A 19,758-nucleotide genomic window follows, 5' to 3' on the forward strand; every position below is an offset into this window, starting at 1 on the left:
ATACCACATGAGCTATGAATTTGATTTTGATTAGAAAGCAGCACAGAGAGTTGTTGAAGAAGAGCTCGCATTTGATCAGCCGACTCATTTCTGCCTAATCCGCTTGAGCATGACCCTTCAACAAAAGAATTGGACGCCTCCATTTTCTGACTGAATGGAGATGTCATGTGAGAGTTATTAAACCCATTTTCTCTTTCTTTCTTCACAGAAGCACGCTGCTCCCCCTTTTGTCTTTCCTCTACCTCTCTGCTATTTTTTCTCTCGGCCCGATCGCCTCCATTCTCCGCCACCTTCCACCACTTAGGTCGGAGATGAGAATGGAGAAACCAACAATTATTATGGGTGTGACCCTCTATTCTGCAATTGGAGCACTTTTCGGTTTCAATTTTGGCAATAGGGTTTTGGTTTTGGCGCGGACCGAAGCTAAGGTTTGGAGCTTTCACAGCGATCGCCTGTGTTTCGTGTTCCTCGACACTGCCTTGCGAGCCACTCATAGTGCGCTGCCACGACTCCTCCCTTTGGACCATGATATGGGAAGTCGGATTTGAGGTTTTTTCTTCTTTTCTTTAAAACGAGATTGAACTCGTTTAATTTGTCTGCTGATCGGATTTTGTTTCTGATTTTGAATTCTGGTATTTTCTGGTATTAACCTGATGAAGTAAATCAGGTGTATATTTTCTCGGGTATTTTTCTGGTATTGAACTAATCAGAAGCAGTATAGATATTATTTATTGGATTGGGTTATAGATATCTAAACATAGATTTTTGTTGGAATTATGATTGCCAGATTTGCTGGTAGGAATCAAAAGCTTAAAGCTTTATCGGCTTATCGGGTATTTTTATCGGGTTATCGGGTATTCATATGAGGTTATCAGAATCGAGCTTGAAGCTCTGATACCATGTTATTTTTTGTAAAGAGAAGCAAATCTGAGGAGATAAAATGTTTTTTGAATTTCTTTTCTGTTATTTTTTACAAGAGAAATGACTTGACCCTTTTATACTACTCATTTTCTATTTTACCGTTGGTACTCAGAAATGGTACCTAACGGTACATTCATTTAATTATCCTAATTACATTTTAACCCTTTTTTCTTATTTTACATTCCTACCCTTCTATTTTCAATTATTCTCAACAGTTGTACTCAGAAACCAAGAGTTGGATAAGAAGAAGCAGGAATTGGTAAAAGACATTTCTGATTTAGAACATCCTAAAGCAAAAGCATAATGCTATTAAGGGTGTGCTCCAGTTGTTTAAGAGAGGAAGGGAATGGGAGAGGAGGGGAGGGGAGGGGATGGGAGTTGGGACGGAAGGTGAAAATTTTAATGGAGTTGCTCCAGAAATATACATGAAGGAAAGGATGTTTTTTTTTTTAATAGTCGGTCCTACTGAAATATATCATTTTATTTATGTGCCTAATAATTTAATTTTACATAGAAAGAATTGGTATGTTGCACGAGTGCTTCCCTTTTTCTTATATAATTTTCTTAATTATCTTTTTACGGCAAATTGATTCCACCAATCAGCAAGTGGACCTGTACCAGTATCTTTGTTTTTGCTCTCAACAAAACCTGCAGTATTGTAGAAAATACCATACCATACTACTTAAAAACACCAAAAAAGCAATTTTTCAATTCTGTCCCATACCGGTACAATGGTTCTATACATTTTGATTTTTTTTTTTTAAAAAAAAAATCTGTACCAACCCATTCTTTTTATCAGAATAGTGATTACAAAGTTAAAGTATGCTATTTTCTGACATAGTTTTAATTACCAAACCCGTTCTTTTTACTGTACCAACCCATTCTTCTTGGTACCGGTACAGTGGATTTATGAAAGTATGTTATTTTCTGATATGACAAACATAATTTCAAGCATAAACAAGAATAACCAAGTAAACGGAAAACAAATTATAAAACAAATTTTTTTTTCAAGCATTGATATCCTGTTTTAGAAAGTCAGAAAATTTATAACCCTGAGATACTTAACTAAGCTGAGCACATGAAAATTGACATCATCCATATTTCTCAATTCAAGACAAAAGACGAGCCCGTGAATCATGAAACAGGAAAATATTTTACTCTTCACCCAAACATAGCCTACAAAATTTCACTTTCAAACCCTTTCTAATAGGTAACTATGCAAAATAAAATCTTGAGTTATAACCAAGTGTGCTCCAAAAAGGGTTAACGGAGGGGAAAGGGTTTATATATTGTAATTGATAATTTGGTTTACTTTCACCTCTGACATTTCACAAGTCATGTACCCCTTTGACATTTCACATAAGGACTGTACCAGTATACTAAGAGAGAAGTAAATCCAATCTCCACTTGATGATTGTACTCTTCAGCATTTAGAATTTGTTACCTGTCTTTCCTACTTTTCGAGGAAAAAAAATTATAAATACAAAATTATTAAGGAAAACATGTACCAACACAAGCATAATCAAGTAAATAGAAAGCAGATAGTAAATCAAAATACAACTTAAAGCATATAAGTCAAAAAACTAACTGCAGAAGTGTATATTTGGATTTCATCATAAATTTTATTTACATATGACTATTTTACCCTTATTTACATTTGAATATATTAAAAATTCTGATTGGACAGTCCACATGCATCCAGATAGAAATATTTTGTTACATTAAGTGATACGAATTTTCTTGTAACTGTCAAAGAAAAAGCAAATATTCAATTGCTACAAGATTATATATGTAAATATATTTTCCAAGATTTTGAAAATACAACACATCTATATATCAAATACAAATAGGTAAAAAAAAAATATCGACTCTCTCTGTTTCTTTTGCTAATACTTTAATATGAGCAATTTATGAATACCCATTTAAGAAAAAAAATTGTATTTGGGGATAAAATTTTGTGTTTCACATTATTTATATAAATTGGTTGAGTGAAATATCTTCTTTATGTTATATTTTGCAAAATATGATTTTTAGTCGATTGTGTTTAGTACAATCATGTATATATATATATATATATATATAATCGATTGTTTCTGAGGTAGGCTAATATACAATCGATTGTTTCTGAGGTCCCGTACAACCAAGTCATTTTCCGATTTTTAAAGTCCAAATGATCGATCCAAACCGTTCATCTTGTTCTCCATATTAATATGTGCTTGGAGACCAAATTTTACATTTTTCTGAATTTTTTTACTATTTATTAAGCCACTTTGAAAATCGTTGATCCAACGGTAGCTTCTGGTTTTACTGTTTTGTTAAGCCACCGTTGGATCAGCGGTTTTCAAAATGGCTTAAGAAATGGTAAAAAAAATCAGAAAAATATAAAATTTGGTCTCCAAGCACATATTAATATGGAGAACAAGATGAACGGTTTGGATCGATCATTTGAACTTTAAAAATCGGAAAATGATTTGGTTGTACGGGACCTCAGGAACAATCGATTGTATATTAGCCTACCTCTCTCTCTCTATATATATATATATATATATATATAAAATAAAAATTTGGGTGTGCAGGATATAATTTTTTTATTAATTTGTAGGGTTTTGAAAAATATTGTATTTTGTTATTTGTCATATTACTCATGTTGCTGGAATGCTGGTTCATTTAGTTTTTCTTTTGGATAAATTATGTTTGTATTTTTTTCTTAAAAAAATGTCTTTCATTACAAATACTTTGATGCTTTGATAAGAATATTTTTTTACTTTCAAATTTATGACATTAGTAAATATTAGCGCACGACACATTGACATATAATGAAATCAAGAATTATGACGATTAGTGTGGATCAGTATCCATAAATAATATTTTAAAAATAGAAAGAAATACCATTCAAATCGAGTATATGATATTCGAATAAGGGCGTTTTGAGTAGTTTTTGGAAATAAATGAAAAAATTAGGACATTTGCATGTGGCGAGTGCATGTGGCGAGTACGTGTGGCGGATACGTATCTAAATAAATTTAGACTTCTACACTTGTATAACATAAAAATGATGCATAAAATCAAAAGAAGATAGACTATTCGATTGGAGGACTGATATTCAGTTCGAAATTTCATCTTTTATCTAAGTCGTTAGCAGATAAGAACTTCTACGTACTTAATATAAGAATGGAGATATATAGAATTGTATTATTACCATAAATGATAACATTCTATAGAGCATTGTACAAATTTGAAGACAAATCAGACAATTTAAATCGGACATTGGACTGTATTTTGTCTCAACAAATCTGAAGGCACAAGTATGTGGAATTTTCAAACAAGGTATCATAAATGACACTAATTATCAGTGGGAAACAATCAACAAAAGGTAGTTATTATTCCCAGCTCAATAAAATTAGATATGAATTGCAACAGACTATACAAAATAATAGAAGGAAAGAAAATCAAATGTAGAACCTTTTAATTACACATGAAAAAAATTTCTTCAAAAAATAATTATGCATGATAATAAAATATTTATTCATAAACAAAAAAGCATTCAACTAAAATTTTAAACACTTGGAGGCAAATGATGTTCTTCTAAGTGACATTGTGCATGTGGCGTATCAGGTCAACGACACGATCACTGTATAAAGATAATTAATGAAATTAGAAAAAAAAAAGATAGATGAGAAAATTAAGAAAAATCAGAAATATAATGAAAATAAAATATTTATGGAGGCAAAGAGAGATATAGATACCTATAGTTCAATTCATTGTCATACCAGGAGACAAGCTTGATAAAGTTATCATTCAATGGGATTCCAGCCTTTGTTCCAGCCTTTGCAAAAAAAATGTCCGACCTGAAAAAACATAACAACGATAAACAAATTATGAACTTAATTACTGTTATTAAAGCAAAAAACTTAAAAATATGTTTTTAGTTGCATTGAAGTACCTCTTGTCGTCGACAAAGTCAGTCGATACCAAATCCTCCTGAAAATTTGTTTTCGAGAAGGAAAAAAGAAAGAAAGAAAAGATCAGAAAAATATTGCAATCCAATATTGTAATTGAAATAATATTACAAATTATACACAGGTATATAATGTTTCTTTTCTCTGCATCATATTAATTGATTATTTCACGGAGAGAGAGGAGAGAGAGAAAGAGGAGACACAGAAATGGCAGTTAGAGTGATTATTTCTAGCTGTTATTTCCTTCGCTGGATCAGAAAAATATTGTAATTCGTTTTTATTTTCCTTATAACGCTTCTCTTTTCTTAGCTGTCATATTATACTCTTTATCCGCTCATTTTTCTCTTATACAATTTTAATGTGATAAACTATGTAGCAGTCTATGTGGCGAGTATGTTTTTAAGTAAATTTAAACTTCTACACATAAGATAGATGTATTTAATCAAAAGAAGACAAATTATGTAATTGAATGGTTGATATTCAATTCAAAAATTCATCTTTCAATCTCGGCCGTTGGAGGATCAGGACAACTACGTGCATAATATAAGAATGGAGATATATAGGAGGGATCCACTTACAACATTTGAAAGTTACAACATCTTACAACAATTCAATTTTGTGATTTTTAAAGTTCAAACAGTCGATCCAAACCGTTCAAGACGATATCTATATTAAAATGTGTTTGGAGATCAAATTTATATTTTTTTGAATTTTTTTTACTATTTATTAAGTATTTTACAAAACTATTGGTTTTAAATAATTTTGGACTACTGAAAAAAACAGTTTTGTAAAATACTTAATAAATAGTAAAAAAATAGTAAAAAAAAACCATCAAAATTAGAAGAGAGATACATCAAGAAATGTAAAAATTCTAAATTTTTGAATTAATTTAGTAGAAAGTCAAGTGATCAAAATTAGAAGGTTAATAAATTAATTTTAATGCGTTCATTTTTTGATGTTTTTTGATCACTTGACTCTATGTAAAATTAGTTTCAAAATTTAAAATTTTGGCGGGTAGGTGCATCACTCGTAAGGTAGACGGGTTTCAACGATTCAGATTCAGTGTTTGAAGCCAATCCGATAAATTTTAGACTTGAGTTCGCAAAGGACTTGATGAACTTAAAAACACCTGAGTTCTACTCATATATGATGTGGCAGTTGTATTAATTTACGAGGACCTAGAAATTAAAATGATATATTGGTAGAATTCTTTGGTTTGCGGTACGTGCCCACCAAGTGGCATGCAACTGGTTTGGGATTAGACAAGACTTTATCTACACGAGCAAAAGATTTAGGAAAATAAAAGGCTGCTTGACCGGACCAATGGTGCAGAAATCTCGCGTACGTACGTATGGTACGGGAGGATGATTTGGACCTTAAAATAATAAAAAGAATATGATCATTATTATAGATATAAACAAGTGTCTTTTTTTTGTACACGACTTTTGTTCTTATTAACCGTGTATGTATACGGCTGAACTCATTTGTGCGCACACACCGTCTCCATTAACAAACTGTTTTTGATGGAAAGTTTTCAATAAAATTTTGTCCTATACGAAAATTAATTAATAAATCATCTATGATTCTAAATAGAGATGAAGTATACATGTATCTTTCTTTCTTTGTTTTTTTTTTAAAGGTTGTATTAGTGAATAAGTTAAGAAAGTTTTTTCATCCTTCAAAAATGACCAAGTATATCATGTATCTTTACTCAAAGGAGCATATATAGCCAGTATCGTTAATGGTCCGGTGAAGCAACCTCTAATTTTCCTGAATAATTCGTTTTTATAAACGAGTTATTTGCCAAGGGTATTTTTTTTTTTAATTCAGTGAAGCAACATTCACGTGCTGCAGACCATAGAATTCTACGTACCATGCAATATAAAATTTTCTTGGTCAATTAATTAATTGGTATAACTACCCCAGTATATCTAATCTATTAATAACAAAACTCAAAAAGGGCGATGAATGTTTGACTTGGAACAAGTAATCCAAACAGCTGGCAAAGAAGTTTGTACAAATCTTAATTAATTAATTAGCATCGATCGATATATACCGTACTTACAGTGTTCAAATAAAATAAATAATTATGTTTGAAGCATTCTTCCCAGTGACCTGTTCACCGAAGGTACCCTATAAATACACATATGATACACCATAAAGCCACAAATCAACTCTTAATTAGCTTCTCTCTACAAAAAAGTTACGATCAGCTCCCAATTAGTTTTAATCACGCTCTCTCATAATTAACAATGGGCTCTTCTTCAAAACTTGCTTTGATAGCAATTGCAATGCTCTTCGTGTTCGCTTTAAAGCACTGTCAAGCTTCTCTGACTCCAAACTACTATGATTACACATGTCCACAAGCCATTCCAATCATTCGCAGTGCTATACGGGATGCAATTGCGAAAGAGCGCCGGATGGCCGCCTCTCTCATACGCCTTCACTTTCATGACTGCTTTGTCCAGGTAATTAACAATAAATTGATCCGTTACATGATGTTCATCCAATGACACGCCTCATTTTGAATTGATCTTTTGAGGTCTGAAATCTAAAATACGTAGAAATGGTACAAGCATATTAAAAAAACACTGTTCCACTCAGAGTACTACATATACAATAACATAAATACTTACAGGAGCATACTCATGATTAATATTAATTAGGTTAATTTTGGAGTAAAATCTAAAGGAATTAGTACCTTCTATTTTGAATAATTAATCAGGGATGTGATGGATCGGTGCTTCTGAAAGACACCCCATGGTTCACGGGTGAGCAAACTGCCCAACAAAACAACAACTCCATCAGGGGGATGGAAATCATTGATGCTGCCAAGTGGGCCGTGGAAGCAGTTTGTCCGAAAGTCGTATCATGCGCAGATATCGTTGCACTTGCAGCCAGAGACTCTTCTGAGTATGTGAATGGGCCGACATGGACGGTTAAGCTCGGAAGAAGAGATTCGACCACTGCAAATAGAGATTTGGCTACTGCTGATTTACCCATCGGTACTACTGATAATCTGGATGGCTTGATTGATAAATTTGCTAGAAAGGGACTCAATGTAAAGGAAATGGTTGCGCTCTCAGGTGCACACACAATTGGTCAAGCTCAATGCGCGACATTTAGGGACCGTATATACAATGAGACCAACATCGATCCGGGCTTTGCTCTTCGCAGGAGACGTAATTGCCCTCGTTCAAAGAATGCCGGAATTACAAACTTGGCACCACTTGACCCTGTTACACCGAACTCACTTGACAATAAGTACTACAAAAATTTGATGCAAAGAAGGGGGCTGTTGCACTCTGACCAAGTGTTGTTCAATGGGGGTGAGACTGATGGCATGGTAGCCAGCTATAGTAGGGATCCATCTTCCTTTTATGCGGATTTTGCTGCTGCCATGGTTAAGATGGGGGACATCAATCCGCTAACAGGATCGTCAGGACAAATAAGAAAGATTTGCAGTGCGATCAATTAATGTGTATTCTAAAATTACTACTCTGTATCACTTGTTGATAGGTTGTCCTTATTATGTTTGTATATTAAATGACAAAAAATAAGTCTGTATTTTTTTATTTATTTACAAAATACTTTTAAGGCAAGGTTGTTGAAAGAATAATAATTTATATGAATGGAAATTTAGAAGAAATAAAATATTTCTCAAATGAATTCAGTGCATGTTTAATTATTATACTTATCAAGCGGTTTTTTTCTTCATTTTTTTTGGCTTCGTATAGTTTCTTATAATTAGAATATTTAGTTTAAAAGTTCAAGAATCCTTTTTAGGGTAATATATATACTAATATATTGTATCTATGACTTTTAAATTTTAGTTTTTTAGTTTGTGAGAACTTGGTCTTCGAACATATAATTTTGAAAATCAGTTTCTTGAACTATATATATAATCAGCGAAAATGACCTCTCAGCACCTAATTTACTATTTTTTTTCTCATTGACACTTACAATTATATTTTTTTTATCATGTTTGTTAATCATACGAAAGTGCAATATGATGATTTATCAGGTGACTTCGTATCAATATTACCATACGTCTTGAAAATTTAATCATTAATTAATTGCTAAATGAAACAACCAAATATTAAAAATAACTAGCTAGCTTTGTTTTTTGAGTTAATAAAACTACTTTTTAAGTGTTTCTAAGAAGAGTAGTGATCAAACGCCTCATGATTTTCTCTGTACCAGTCAACATGATCCATATTAAAATGGCTTGGTGACCAAATTTATATTCTTTTTGAAAATTGTAACTAATTTTTTAAATAAGTACTAAATCATTGTTTTTGAATGGTCCAAAACTATTGTTGTACATTGTTGCCATTACTAGATGAACCTTCACAAGGCATGCCTGCATGTAAAAAAAAAAAAATCTCAATGATCGAAAGTAAGCAAAATCTGAGAGTAAGCAAATTACAGAATCTTTACCCACAGTGCATTAAACTGATAACCTAAAACATCCTTCAAAAAAACTATAACCTAAGTAAGAGGGAGGGAAGAATGTTCAACGCAAGTGAGAGAAACTTTCAGTGCATGAGTAGATTACAATTAAGAATGGTAGAATATATACGAGGGTAAAAAGTGACTATCTACGAGGATATACCGACAGAAAGATGCTTTATCTATTAACAACGGTAGCATCCACGATGGTACACCGACAATATTCTCGCGGAAACTGTCATATTCTTGTAGTCGCAACAATGCACAATCAGAATAAGATTCGCTACGGAGAATGATAGAAAGTTTTAAAGTGATAGATAGCCGGAAAAAAAATGAAATTAAAAACACCTATAATTTTGGAACTTAGGTTAAAAAAAAAGTCTGGTTCAATCGGCTCAATAGTAGATCATTTCTACATTTGACTGGCAGAATTATCTAGTGATGACCAGCTCTATACTCGTAAAATTACTTGATCTGAAAATTCTGTACCATTCATATCAAGTGATTTTCTATCTATAAAAAATAATAAAAAAAAATTCTAAAAAATGTAAAATTTGGTTTGCCAAGAACATATTCATATGGAGATTATGTTGAACTGTTCGGATCGACCGTTAGGATTTTGAAAACTAAAATATTGAGCCGTTGCACAGAGACCCTCTATGGTATGCGTAGTACCGTAACCAACTCCAATATATATATATATATAGAGAGATGGGCTATGGTGAGTTGCGAAGTAAAGCGACTATTTTACTTCACGCTCATATTTTGCGATTTTTAAGTTCAAAACATCGATCCGAACCGTTCATCTTGTTCTCCATATTGAAATGTACTTGGAGACCAAATTTTACATTTTTTGGAATATTTTTACTATTTATTAAGCAATTTTGAAAGTCGCTGATCTGTTGGTCCAGAAAATTTTACTGTTTTTTACTGTTCACAGCAAAACAGCAATTTTCAAAAATGCTTAATAAATAGTAAAAAAATTCTAAAAAATGTAAAATTTGGTCTCCAAGCACATTTCAATATGGATTAAACATCTAACAGTTCGGATCGGTCGTTGGAACTTTCAAAATAAAAATACGGCGTGAAGTAGAAACGCGTTTTACTTCGCAACTCACCGTAGCCCACCTCTATATATATATATATATATATATAGAGTGTGACTAATATGCTTTCGGTAGCACTTCGGCCGAAGTGCTCCCGGTCCAAATTTCAATTTTCAAAATCCAAATAGCCGATCCAAACCGTTCATCTTGTTCTCCATATTAATATGTGCTTGGAGACCAAATTTTATATTTTTCTCAATTTTTTTACTATTTATTAAGCCAATTTGAAAATCGCTGATCCAATGGTGGCTTAACAAAACAGTAAAATCAGAAGCCACCGTTGGATCAGCAATTTTCAAAGTGGCTTAATAAATAGTAAAAAAAATTAGAAAAATGTAAAATTTGGTCTCCAAGCACATATTAATATGGAGAACAAGATGAACGGTTTGGATCGGCTATTTGGATTTTGAAAATTGAAATTTGGACCGGTAGCACTTCGGCCGAAGTGCTACTGAAAGCATATTAGTCACACTTTATATATATATATATATATAGAGTTAGGCTGGGGTGCTATGGATAGCATAGTGGCCTCTATGCTACGGCTCAATATTCGAGTTTTCAAAATCCAAACGGTCGATCCGAACCGTTCATCTTATTCTCCATATTAATATCTGCTTGGAGACCAAATTTTACATTTTTCTGAATTTTTTTACTATTTATTAAGTATTTTACAAAATTGTTGATCCAACGGTGGCTGCACAAAACAGTAAAACCGTTGGATTAGCGATTTTCAAAGTGGCTTAATAAATAGTAAACAAATTCAGAAAATTATAAAATTTGGTCTCCAAGCAGATATTAATATGGAGAATAAGATGAACGGTTCGGATCGACCGTTTGGATTTTAAAAACTCGAATATTGAGCCGTAGCACGGGAGGCCACTATGCTATCCATAGCACCCCAGCCTAACTCTATATATATATATATATATATATATATATATATATATAGAGAGAGAGAGAGAGAGAGAGAGAGAGATGGGCTATGGTGCATTGCAATGCATGAACCCCCTTATGCATTGCACTATAATCACGGATTTAAAGTCCAAACGACCGATCCGAACCGTTAGATGTTTAATCCATATTGAAATGTGTTTGGAGACCAAATTTTACATTTTTTGGAATTTTTTTACTATTTATTAAGCATTTTTGAAAATTGCTGTTTTGCTATGAACAGTAAAAAACAGTAAAATTTTCTGGACCATCAGATCAGCGACTTTCAAAATTGCTTAATAAATAGTAAAAAAATTCCAAAAAAATGTAAAATTTGGTCCCCAAGCACATATTAATATGAAGAACAAGATGAACGGTTCAGATTGGTCATTTGGACTTTAAATCCATGATTAATAGTGCAATGCATAAGAGGGTTCATGCATTGCAATGCACCATAGCCCATCTCTCTCTCTCTCTCTATATATATATATATAGTATGACTTGGGTGCTATGGATAGCATAGGGGGTTACAGTGCTACGGCTCAATATTCGAGTTTTTAAAATTTTAAAGGTCGATTCGAACCGTTCATCTTGTTCTCCATATTAATATGTGTTTGGAGACCAAATTTTACATTTTTTGAAAAAAATTTACTATTTTTCTAGATAGGTAGAAAATCAATATCTGAATGGTGCAGAATTTTTTAGATCAAGTGATTTTCTACCTAGCTAAAAAAATAGTAAAAATTTTTCAAAAAAATGTAAAATTTGGTCTCCAAACACATATTAATATGGAGAACAAGATGAACGGTTCGGATCGACCGTTAGAATTTTGAAAACTCGAATATTGAGCCGTAGCACTGTAGCCCTCTATGCTATCCATAGCACCCAAGCCTTACTCTCTCTATATATATAGTTTTCAAAATTGCTTAATAAATAGTAAAAAATTTTCAGAAAATGTAAAATTTAGTCTCCAAGTACATTTCAATATGGAGAACATGTTGGAAGGTTCCGATCAGTTGTTTGAATTTTCAAAATAGAAATATGGCATGGAGTACAAACACGTTTTACTCCATGGCTCACCCAAGTCAATCCCTATATATATATATATATATATATATATATATATATAGGAGTTGGGCTACGGTGCTATGCATATATAGTGTCATGTTATGCTATGCATTTTTCAACTGTCAGATGGACTTCAAGATTCGTGCAAGAAAATTTCGCTGGATAAGAACTTAATGGAAGTAGATGGAAATTTTAATTATTGCTAATGACAAAATAGGTCGTTGATATGTCCATGGGTTTAGTCCCGACTTTTTCTTTCTAAGAACGATGGAATTAGAAAAAGGGTTTTGCTCAAATTATCATGATAGAAGTTTGATTTAAGAGGTTCTTGTCTGATTATTTGAAAAAGGGTTTTGCTCAAATTATCTTGTTAAGAAAAATCTGAGAAAGCTCTCAAGTTCAGTACGAGATACAAGGGGTATTTTGTAGATCAAAGGCAGAAGGGAGATCATATATAACACACAGATCGGAGAGACTTTTACTTCATTTTCACTTTTTCATTTTCACCGCATATGTGATTACAAAGAAAAAAGGCACTAACGGAGAGTCGGACCACTCTGTTTTAATTTTTTCCATCTCCGTTAAACATCCTGGGAAATTTTTCTGCACGAATCTTGAAGTCCATCTGATAGTTGAAAACTGCATAGCACACAGTGACACTATATATGCATAGCACCGTAGCCCAATTCTAATATAGAGTGTGGCTAATATACAAACGTTTGTTCCTGGACTCACGAACAAACAGTTCGGTTCTCCGATTTTTACTGTTTGTACTTTGAAAATCGGAGAACCGAATTGTTTGTTCCTGAGTCCACGAACAAACGTTTGTATATTAGCCACGCTATATACATATATATAGCGTGGCTAATATACAAACATTTGTTTCTAACCCCCGGAACAAACAATTCGGTTTTATAATTTTTAAAGTTCAAACACTCAATCCAAACCGTTAGATGTTCAATCTATATTAAAATGTACTTGGAGACCAAATTTTACCATTCAAATCAAGTGATTTTTTACCTATCTAAAAAAATAGTAAAAAAATTCTAAAAAATGTAAAATTTGGTTTGCAAGTACATATTCATATGGAGATCACGTTGAACGGTTCGGATCGACCTTTAGGATTTCAAAAACTCAAATATTGAGCCGTTGCACGGAGTCCCTCTATGCTACGCGTAGCACAGTAGCCAACTCCATACACACACACACACACACACATACGGAACAAACGATTCGTTTTTTCTGATTTTCAAAGTCCAAACAGTCGATCCAATCCGTCAGATGTTCAATCAATATTAAAATGTGCTTCGAGACCAAATTTTATATTTTTATATGTTTTTATTATTTATTAAGATGGTTTTAAAATCGCTGTTTTTCAATGATATAGAATTTTAATAAAATCAGCGATTTTCAAACCATCTTAATAAATAGTAAAAAAATTTCAAAAAAAATATAAAATTTGCTCTCGAAAAACATTAAAAAAAGTAATTTTCAGTAAAATCTAAAAAAATAGTAAAAAAATTCCAAAAAAATGTAAAATTTGGTCTCCAAACACATGTTAATATGGACAACAAGATGAATAGTTTGGATCGGTTATTTAAACTTTGAATCACATAATTTGTAGTTCAATGTACAATAATAGCTATACATTATAATGTACAGTAGCCCATCTTTCTCTTGTATATATGGTATATATGATGTGGCAGTTGTATTAATTTATGAGGACCTAGCAAAAAATATATTGGTAGAATTCTTTGGTTTTCAGCACGTGTCCACCAAGTGGCAAGCAACTCGTTTTGGGAATTGGGATTAGACAACACTTTATCTACACGCGAAAAAGATTTAGGAAAATAAAAGGCTGCTTGACCGGACCAATGGTGCAGAAATCTCGTAAGTACGTATGGCAAGGGTCGATGATTGGGACCTTAAATTAATAAAAAAATATATGATCATTATTATAGACGAGTATGCATCAAATTATAGATATAAACAAATGTGTATAAATGTAGGTGTCTTTTGTACACGACTCTTGTTCTTATTAACCGTGTGGGCAGTGGCGTAGCCAGAAATTTTGCTAGGAGTAGGCAGAATATATGTAGTTGCAAAAAAAAAAAAAAAAAAATCCAACATAACAAAAACTACAATTTCAATCAAAATAAACAAGAAGTCAATATATATAATTGAACATCAAAATATTCAACTAAGTCAAAAGTATATAATTGATTTTAGGAAAATTGTGATTTTTCGGTTGACATGGCCCTTTGCGTAGATAATATCTTCGTACAAAATCCTACTCATTTGGTGGATAATGAGATATGGGTTTCCTTTTAGCGGGATCATAAGGAGGTTGTGATCCTTCAACTTCATTAGAATGATTAGGCCTAAGCTAGACCCGCTTTGTTGTGATCCTTCAACTTCATTAGAACGATTAGGGCCTAAGTTAGATCCGATTTGTCGTGATCCTTGTGAAGATGAAGCAACTGGAACTTTATATTCTTTCTTATAGAATTTCTCCATTCTCTAATTGACAAATTTAAAGAAATAAGATTACAAATCAAAAGACTTTCTACAAAATCCGATTTGTATGGTGCCCAATTGCACAATTCAAAGTGTAATTGAAGCCAATTTAGGTTTCATCAAGGAAAACTGAAGCTTAAGTGCTTCTTGTTCCACAACTGAAGGTAACTGATGCCTAATAACACAATCAGGTGTTTATTAGAAACATGTGCATAGACCTTGATAGCTATTTCTCCAATTGCCCAACAAGCATTATTTGCTACTGAGACAGCCTCCTTTACAGCCGTAGGATTCTGTGAAAATATTAGGCAAGTATTAGAAAAGCACAAACTAAATGCAAATAAAAAGTTGTCAAAATAAATTAAAAAGAACAATATATTAAAAGGAACATGGCCAAATTGACACTCTGAAGAAATAAAATATATAACCTCAACATAATCACCATGAAGAAATGTGCCAGTAACTGAAGGGTCATAGACAGAGCCCCACTCTTGTTGCTCTATTGCATAGACATCCGATAAATCTTTGTTTCTTTTGCTGTATATGATCTTAACCCCAAGCAATATGTCGTGATGTCATTCTATAAGAAATTCAGATAATTAGCTTAATCATACTAGAATTCCAATGATACACTGGAAACTATGATTTGTGTCAGGTGACTCGGATAGGAAAATTACAAGTTGAAATTTTGACTTCATATAATTAATTAAACAAAGGTCAATCCCCAAATCCACTAGCATACAATCAAAATGAATCACATGGTACTACCGTACTGACATGGTATCAGAAAGTTATGAAAGTCAGGTCAAATTAAAACAAATTGTAGAAATAGCTTACCGAGGTCAGAGAGGCGTGGTCAGTGGTCACGGAGCGGAGGCCAGGAGGTCAGAGAGGTGTGGTCAGTGGTCACGGAGCGGAGGTCAGAGAGGCGTGGTCAGTACAAAGTGGTCATGGAGAGGAGGTCAGGAGCGGGGAGCGGAGAGGCAGTCGCGTGGTTTAGGGTTAGGCGGAGCCGCGGAGGCAGTCTCGTCTCGCGTGCGTGCAGGCTGCAGCGGAGCGAAGTAAGCGTGGTTGATTCTATTCGCTAACGGAACGGAGCCAGAAGTGGAGCGAAGGAAGCGTTCTCCTAACAGGCTGTGAAAAAATTGGGCCAGGGGTAGGCAGACTTTTTCAGACCCATTAGAAAACCTGGTCCAAATTTTTTTTTCAATTCCAGAGATAGACAGCTGCCTACCCCTGATGTACAGTAGCTCCGCCCCTGCGTGTGGGTATATGGCTGAGCTCATTTTTGCGAACACACCTTCTCCCTTAACACACTGTTTTTGATGGAAAATTTTCAGATATTTATACGTATAATATGCCGAGTATAATTAGCGTTATTGTAGTAGTATATATTAGCATATTTATTAATAAGTAGATCTAAATATATACACCATATATATATATATATATATAATTGTCATTGATAAATAAGTTTGAAGAAATTATATATTATCATAAAAGAATCACAAACGTCAATAAAAGTTTATCCTATACAAAAATTAATTAATAAATCATATATTATTCTAAATAGAGATGAAGTATACATGTATCTTTTTTTCTTTTTTTTTATAAGGTTGTATTAGTGAATAAATTAAGAAAGTTTTTTCATCCTTCAAAAATGATTAAGTATACATGTATCTTTACTCAAAGGAGCATAGCCAGTATCGTTAATGGTCCGGTGAAGCAACCTCTAATTTTCCTGAATAATTCGTTTTTATAAACGAGTTATTTGCCAAGGGTATTTTTTTTTTTAATTCAGTGAAGCAACATTCACGTGCTGCAGACCATAGAATTCTACGTACCATGCAATATAAAATTTTCTTGGTCAATTAATTAATTGGTATAACTACCCCAGTATATCTAATCTATTAATAACAAAACTCAAAAAGGGCGATGAATGTTTGACTTGGAACAAGTAATCCAAACAGCTGGCAAAGAAGTTTGTACAAATCTTAATTAATTAATTAGCATCGATCGATATATACCGTACTTACAGTGTTCAAATAAAATAAATAATTATGTTTGAAGCATTCTTCCCAGTGACCTGTTCACCGAAGGTACCCTATAAATACACATATGATACACCATAAAGCCACAAATCAACTCTTAATTAGCTTCTCTCTACAAAAAAGTTACGATCAGCTCCCAATTAGTTTTAATCACGCTCTCTCATAATTAACAATGGGCTCTTCTTCAAAACTTGCTTTGATAGCAATTGCAATGCTCTTCGTGTTCGCTTTAAAGCACTGTCAAGCTTCTCTGACTCCAAACTACTATGATTACACATGTCCACAAGCCATTCCAATCATTCGCAGTGCTATACGGGATGCAATTGCGAAAGAGCGCCGGATGGCCGCCTCTCTCATACGCCTTCACTTTCATGACTGCTTTGTCCAGGTAATTAACAATAAATTGATCCGTTACATGATGTTCATCCAATGACACGCCTCATTTTGAATTGATCTTTTGAGGTCTGAAATCTAAAATACGTAGAAATGGTACAAGCATATTAAAAAAACACTGTTCCACTCAGAGTACTACATATACAATAACATAAATACTTACAGGAGCATACTCATGATTAATATTAATTAGGTTAATTTTGGAGTAAAATCTAAAGGAATTAGTACCTTCTATTTTGAATAATTAATCAGGGATGTGATGGATCGGTGCTTCTGAAAGACACCCCATGGTTCACGGGTGAGCAAACTGCCCAACAAAACAACAACTCCATCAGGGGGATGGAAATCATTGATGCTGCCAAGTGGGCCGTGGAAGCAGTTTGTCCGAAAGTCGTATCATGCGCAGATATCGTTGCACTTGCAGCCAGAGACTCTTCTGAGTATGTGAATGGGCCGACATGGACGGTTAAGCTCGGAAGAAGAGATTCGACCACTGCAAATAGAGATTTGGCTACTGCTGATTTACCCATCGGTACTACTGATAATCTGGATGGCTTGATTGATAAATTTGCTAGAAAGGGACTCAATGTAAAGGAAATGGTTGCGCTCTCAGGTGCACACACAATTGGTCAAGCTCAATGCGCGACATTTAGGGACCGTATATACAATGAGACCAACATCGATCCGGGCTTTGCTCTTCGCAGGAGACGTAATTGCCCTCGTTCAAAGAATGCCGGAATTACAAACTTGGCACCACTTGACCCTGTTACACCGAACTCACTTGACAATAAGTACTACAAAAATTTGATGCAAAGAAGGGGGCTGTTGCACTCTGACCAAGTGTTGTTCAATGGGGGTGAGACTGATGGCATGGTAGCCAGCTATAGTAGGGATCCATCTTCCTTTTATGCGGATTTTGCTGCTGCCATGGTTAAGATGGGGGACATCAATCCGCTAACAGGATCGTCAGGACAAATAAGAAAGATTTGCAGTGCGATCAATTAATGTGTATTCTAAAATTACTACTCTGTATCACTTGTTGATAGGTTGTCCTTATTTTGTATATTAAATGACAAAAAAAAAGTTTGTATTTTTTTTTTTTTACAAAGAAGTACTTTTAAGGCAACGTTGTTGAAAGAATAATAATTTATGTGAATGGAAATTTAGAAGAAATAATATATTTCTCAAGTGAATTCAGTGTTTAATTATTATACTTATCAAGCGGTTTTTTCCTCATTTTTTTGGCTTCGTATATTTTCTTATAATTAGAATATTTAGTGTAAAAGTTCAAGAATCCTCTTTAGGGTAATATATATACTAATATATATTATATATGACCTTTAAATTTTAGTATTTTAGTTTGTGACAACTTGGTCTTCGAACATATAATTTGGAAAATCAGTATCTTGAATTATATATATATGAGGAGGGATCGGATGACACCCTTTTTTGGTGACATCGAATGACACCGTACATTTTCAAAGTCCAAACAGTCGATCAAAACCGTTGAACTTGATGGATATGTTAAAATGTGATTGCAGATCAAATTTTATATTTTTCTGAATTTTGTTTACTATTTATTAAGATGGGTACAAAAATTCAACGATCTGAATATAGCGATTTTGTTAAATACTTAATAAATAGTAAAAAAAATCCAAAAAATGTAAAATTTGATATGTAAGCACATTTTAATATATCCATTATGTTGAACGGTTTGGATCGACTGTTTGGACTTTGAAAACTTTGAAAATGCACGATGTTATTCGATGTCACCAAAAAAGGGTGTCATCCGATCCCTCCTCTATATATATATATATAATTAGCGAAAATGACCTCTCAACACCTAATTTCAGGGGCGGATTTAGAATTTTCGCCGGAGGTGGATAAAAAATTATCGAATCGAGTTTAAATAGCTAATCGGATTTAAATTCATTATCTAATTGAGTACTTGATAAATAAACAATGCTTTGAATTATATTTTTCAATACTCTGACTTGTAATTTATGATGTTTTAACTTATAATTCTAATTAATTACCAATCATAATTGAAGAAACTTATTTTGATTTTAGCAATAAATTTAACCTGAATATCAAATGAAACATTTAGAGGGGGTAAAAAAATTTTCAGAGAAAACAAAGTCCATTAATACCTATAGATCACTAGATCACCACTAGCTGAATTTACCTATAGATCACTGCCCTCCTCCTGTTACATGCTGGGTCCACCCCAACCTAATTTACTATTTTTTTTCTTATTAACACTTACAATTATATTTTTTATCATGTTTGTTAATCATACGAATGTGCAAATGATAATTTATCATGTGACTTCGTATCAATATTACCATACGTCTTGTAAAA

The 19,758-nt window shown here is 33.1% G+C and overlaps 2 protein-coding genes across 2 annotated transcripts; both read left to right on the top strand.

The window, feature by feature from the left end:
• The first annotated feature begins 6,939 nt into the window (after window positions 1-6,939).
• LOC144550604 (peroxidase P7-like) lies at window positions 6,940-8,372 on the top strand. Its single transcript, XM_078298603.1, has 2 exons — window positions 6,940-7,348; window positions 7,606-8,372. The coding sequence occupies exons 1-2, from the start codon at window positions 7,133-7,135 to the stop codon at window positions 8,356-8,358; spliced, it is 969 nt and encodes a 322-aa protein (XP_078154729.1). The 5' UTR covers window positions 6,940-7,132; the 3' UTR covers window positions 8,359-8,372.
• An 8,611-nt stretch (window positions 8,373-16,983) lies between these two features.
• Window positions 16,984-18,416, top strand: LOC144550605 (peroxidase P7-like). The gene is made up of 2 exons (XM_078298604.1): window positions 16,984-17,392; window positions 17,650-18,416. Exons 1-2 carry the CDS (start codon window positions 17,177-17,179, stop codon window positions 18,400-18,402), a joined length of 969 nt encoding a protein of 322 aa, XP_078154730.1. The 5' UTR covers window positions 16,984-17,176; the 3' UTR covers window positions 18,403-18,416.
• The last annotated feature ends 1,342 nt before the right edge of the window (window positions 18,417-19,758 follow it).

This window comes from Carex rostrata, chromosome 2 (genome assembly GCF_964058835.1).
Source record: "Carex rostrata chromosome 2, lpCarRost1.2, whole genome shotgun sequence".
NCBI lineage: Eukaryota > Viridiplantae > Streptophyta > Magnoliopsida > Poales > Cyperaceae > Carex > Carex rostrata.

Excerpts from the sequence above, each read along its gene's own strand:
- LOC144550604 (XM_078298603.1), top strand. The coding sequence starts at position 7,133 with ATGGGCTCTTCTTCAAAACTTGCTTTGATAGCAATTGCAATGCTCTTC. Across the intron at positions 7,349-7,605 it reads TTCATGACTGCTTTGTCCAG|GGATGTGATGGATCGGTGCT; the intron begins GTAATTAACAAT and ends ATAATTAATCAG.
- LOC144550605 (XM_078298604.1), top strand. The coding sequence starts at position 17,177 with ATGGGCTCTTCTTCAAAACTTGCTTTGATAGCAATTGCAATGCTCTTC. Across the intron at positions 17,393-17,649 it reads TTCATGACTGCTTTGTCCAG|GGATGTGATGGATCGGTGCT; the intron begins GTAATTAACAAT and ends ATAATTAATCAG.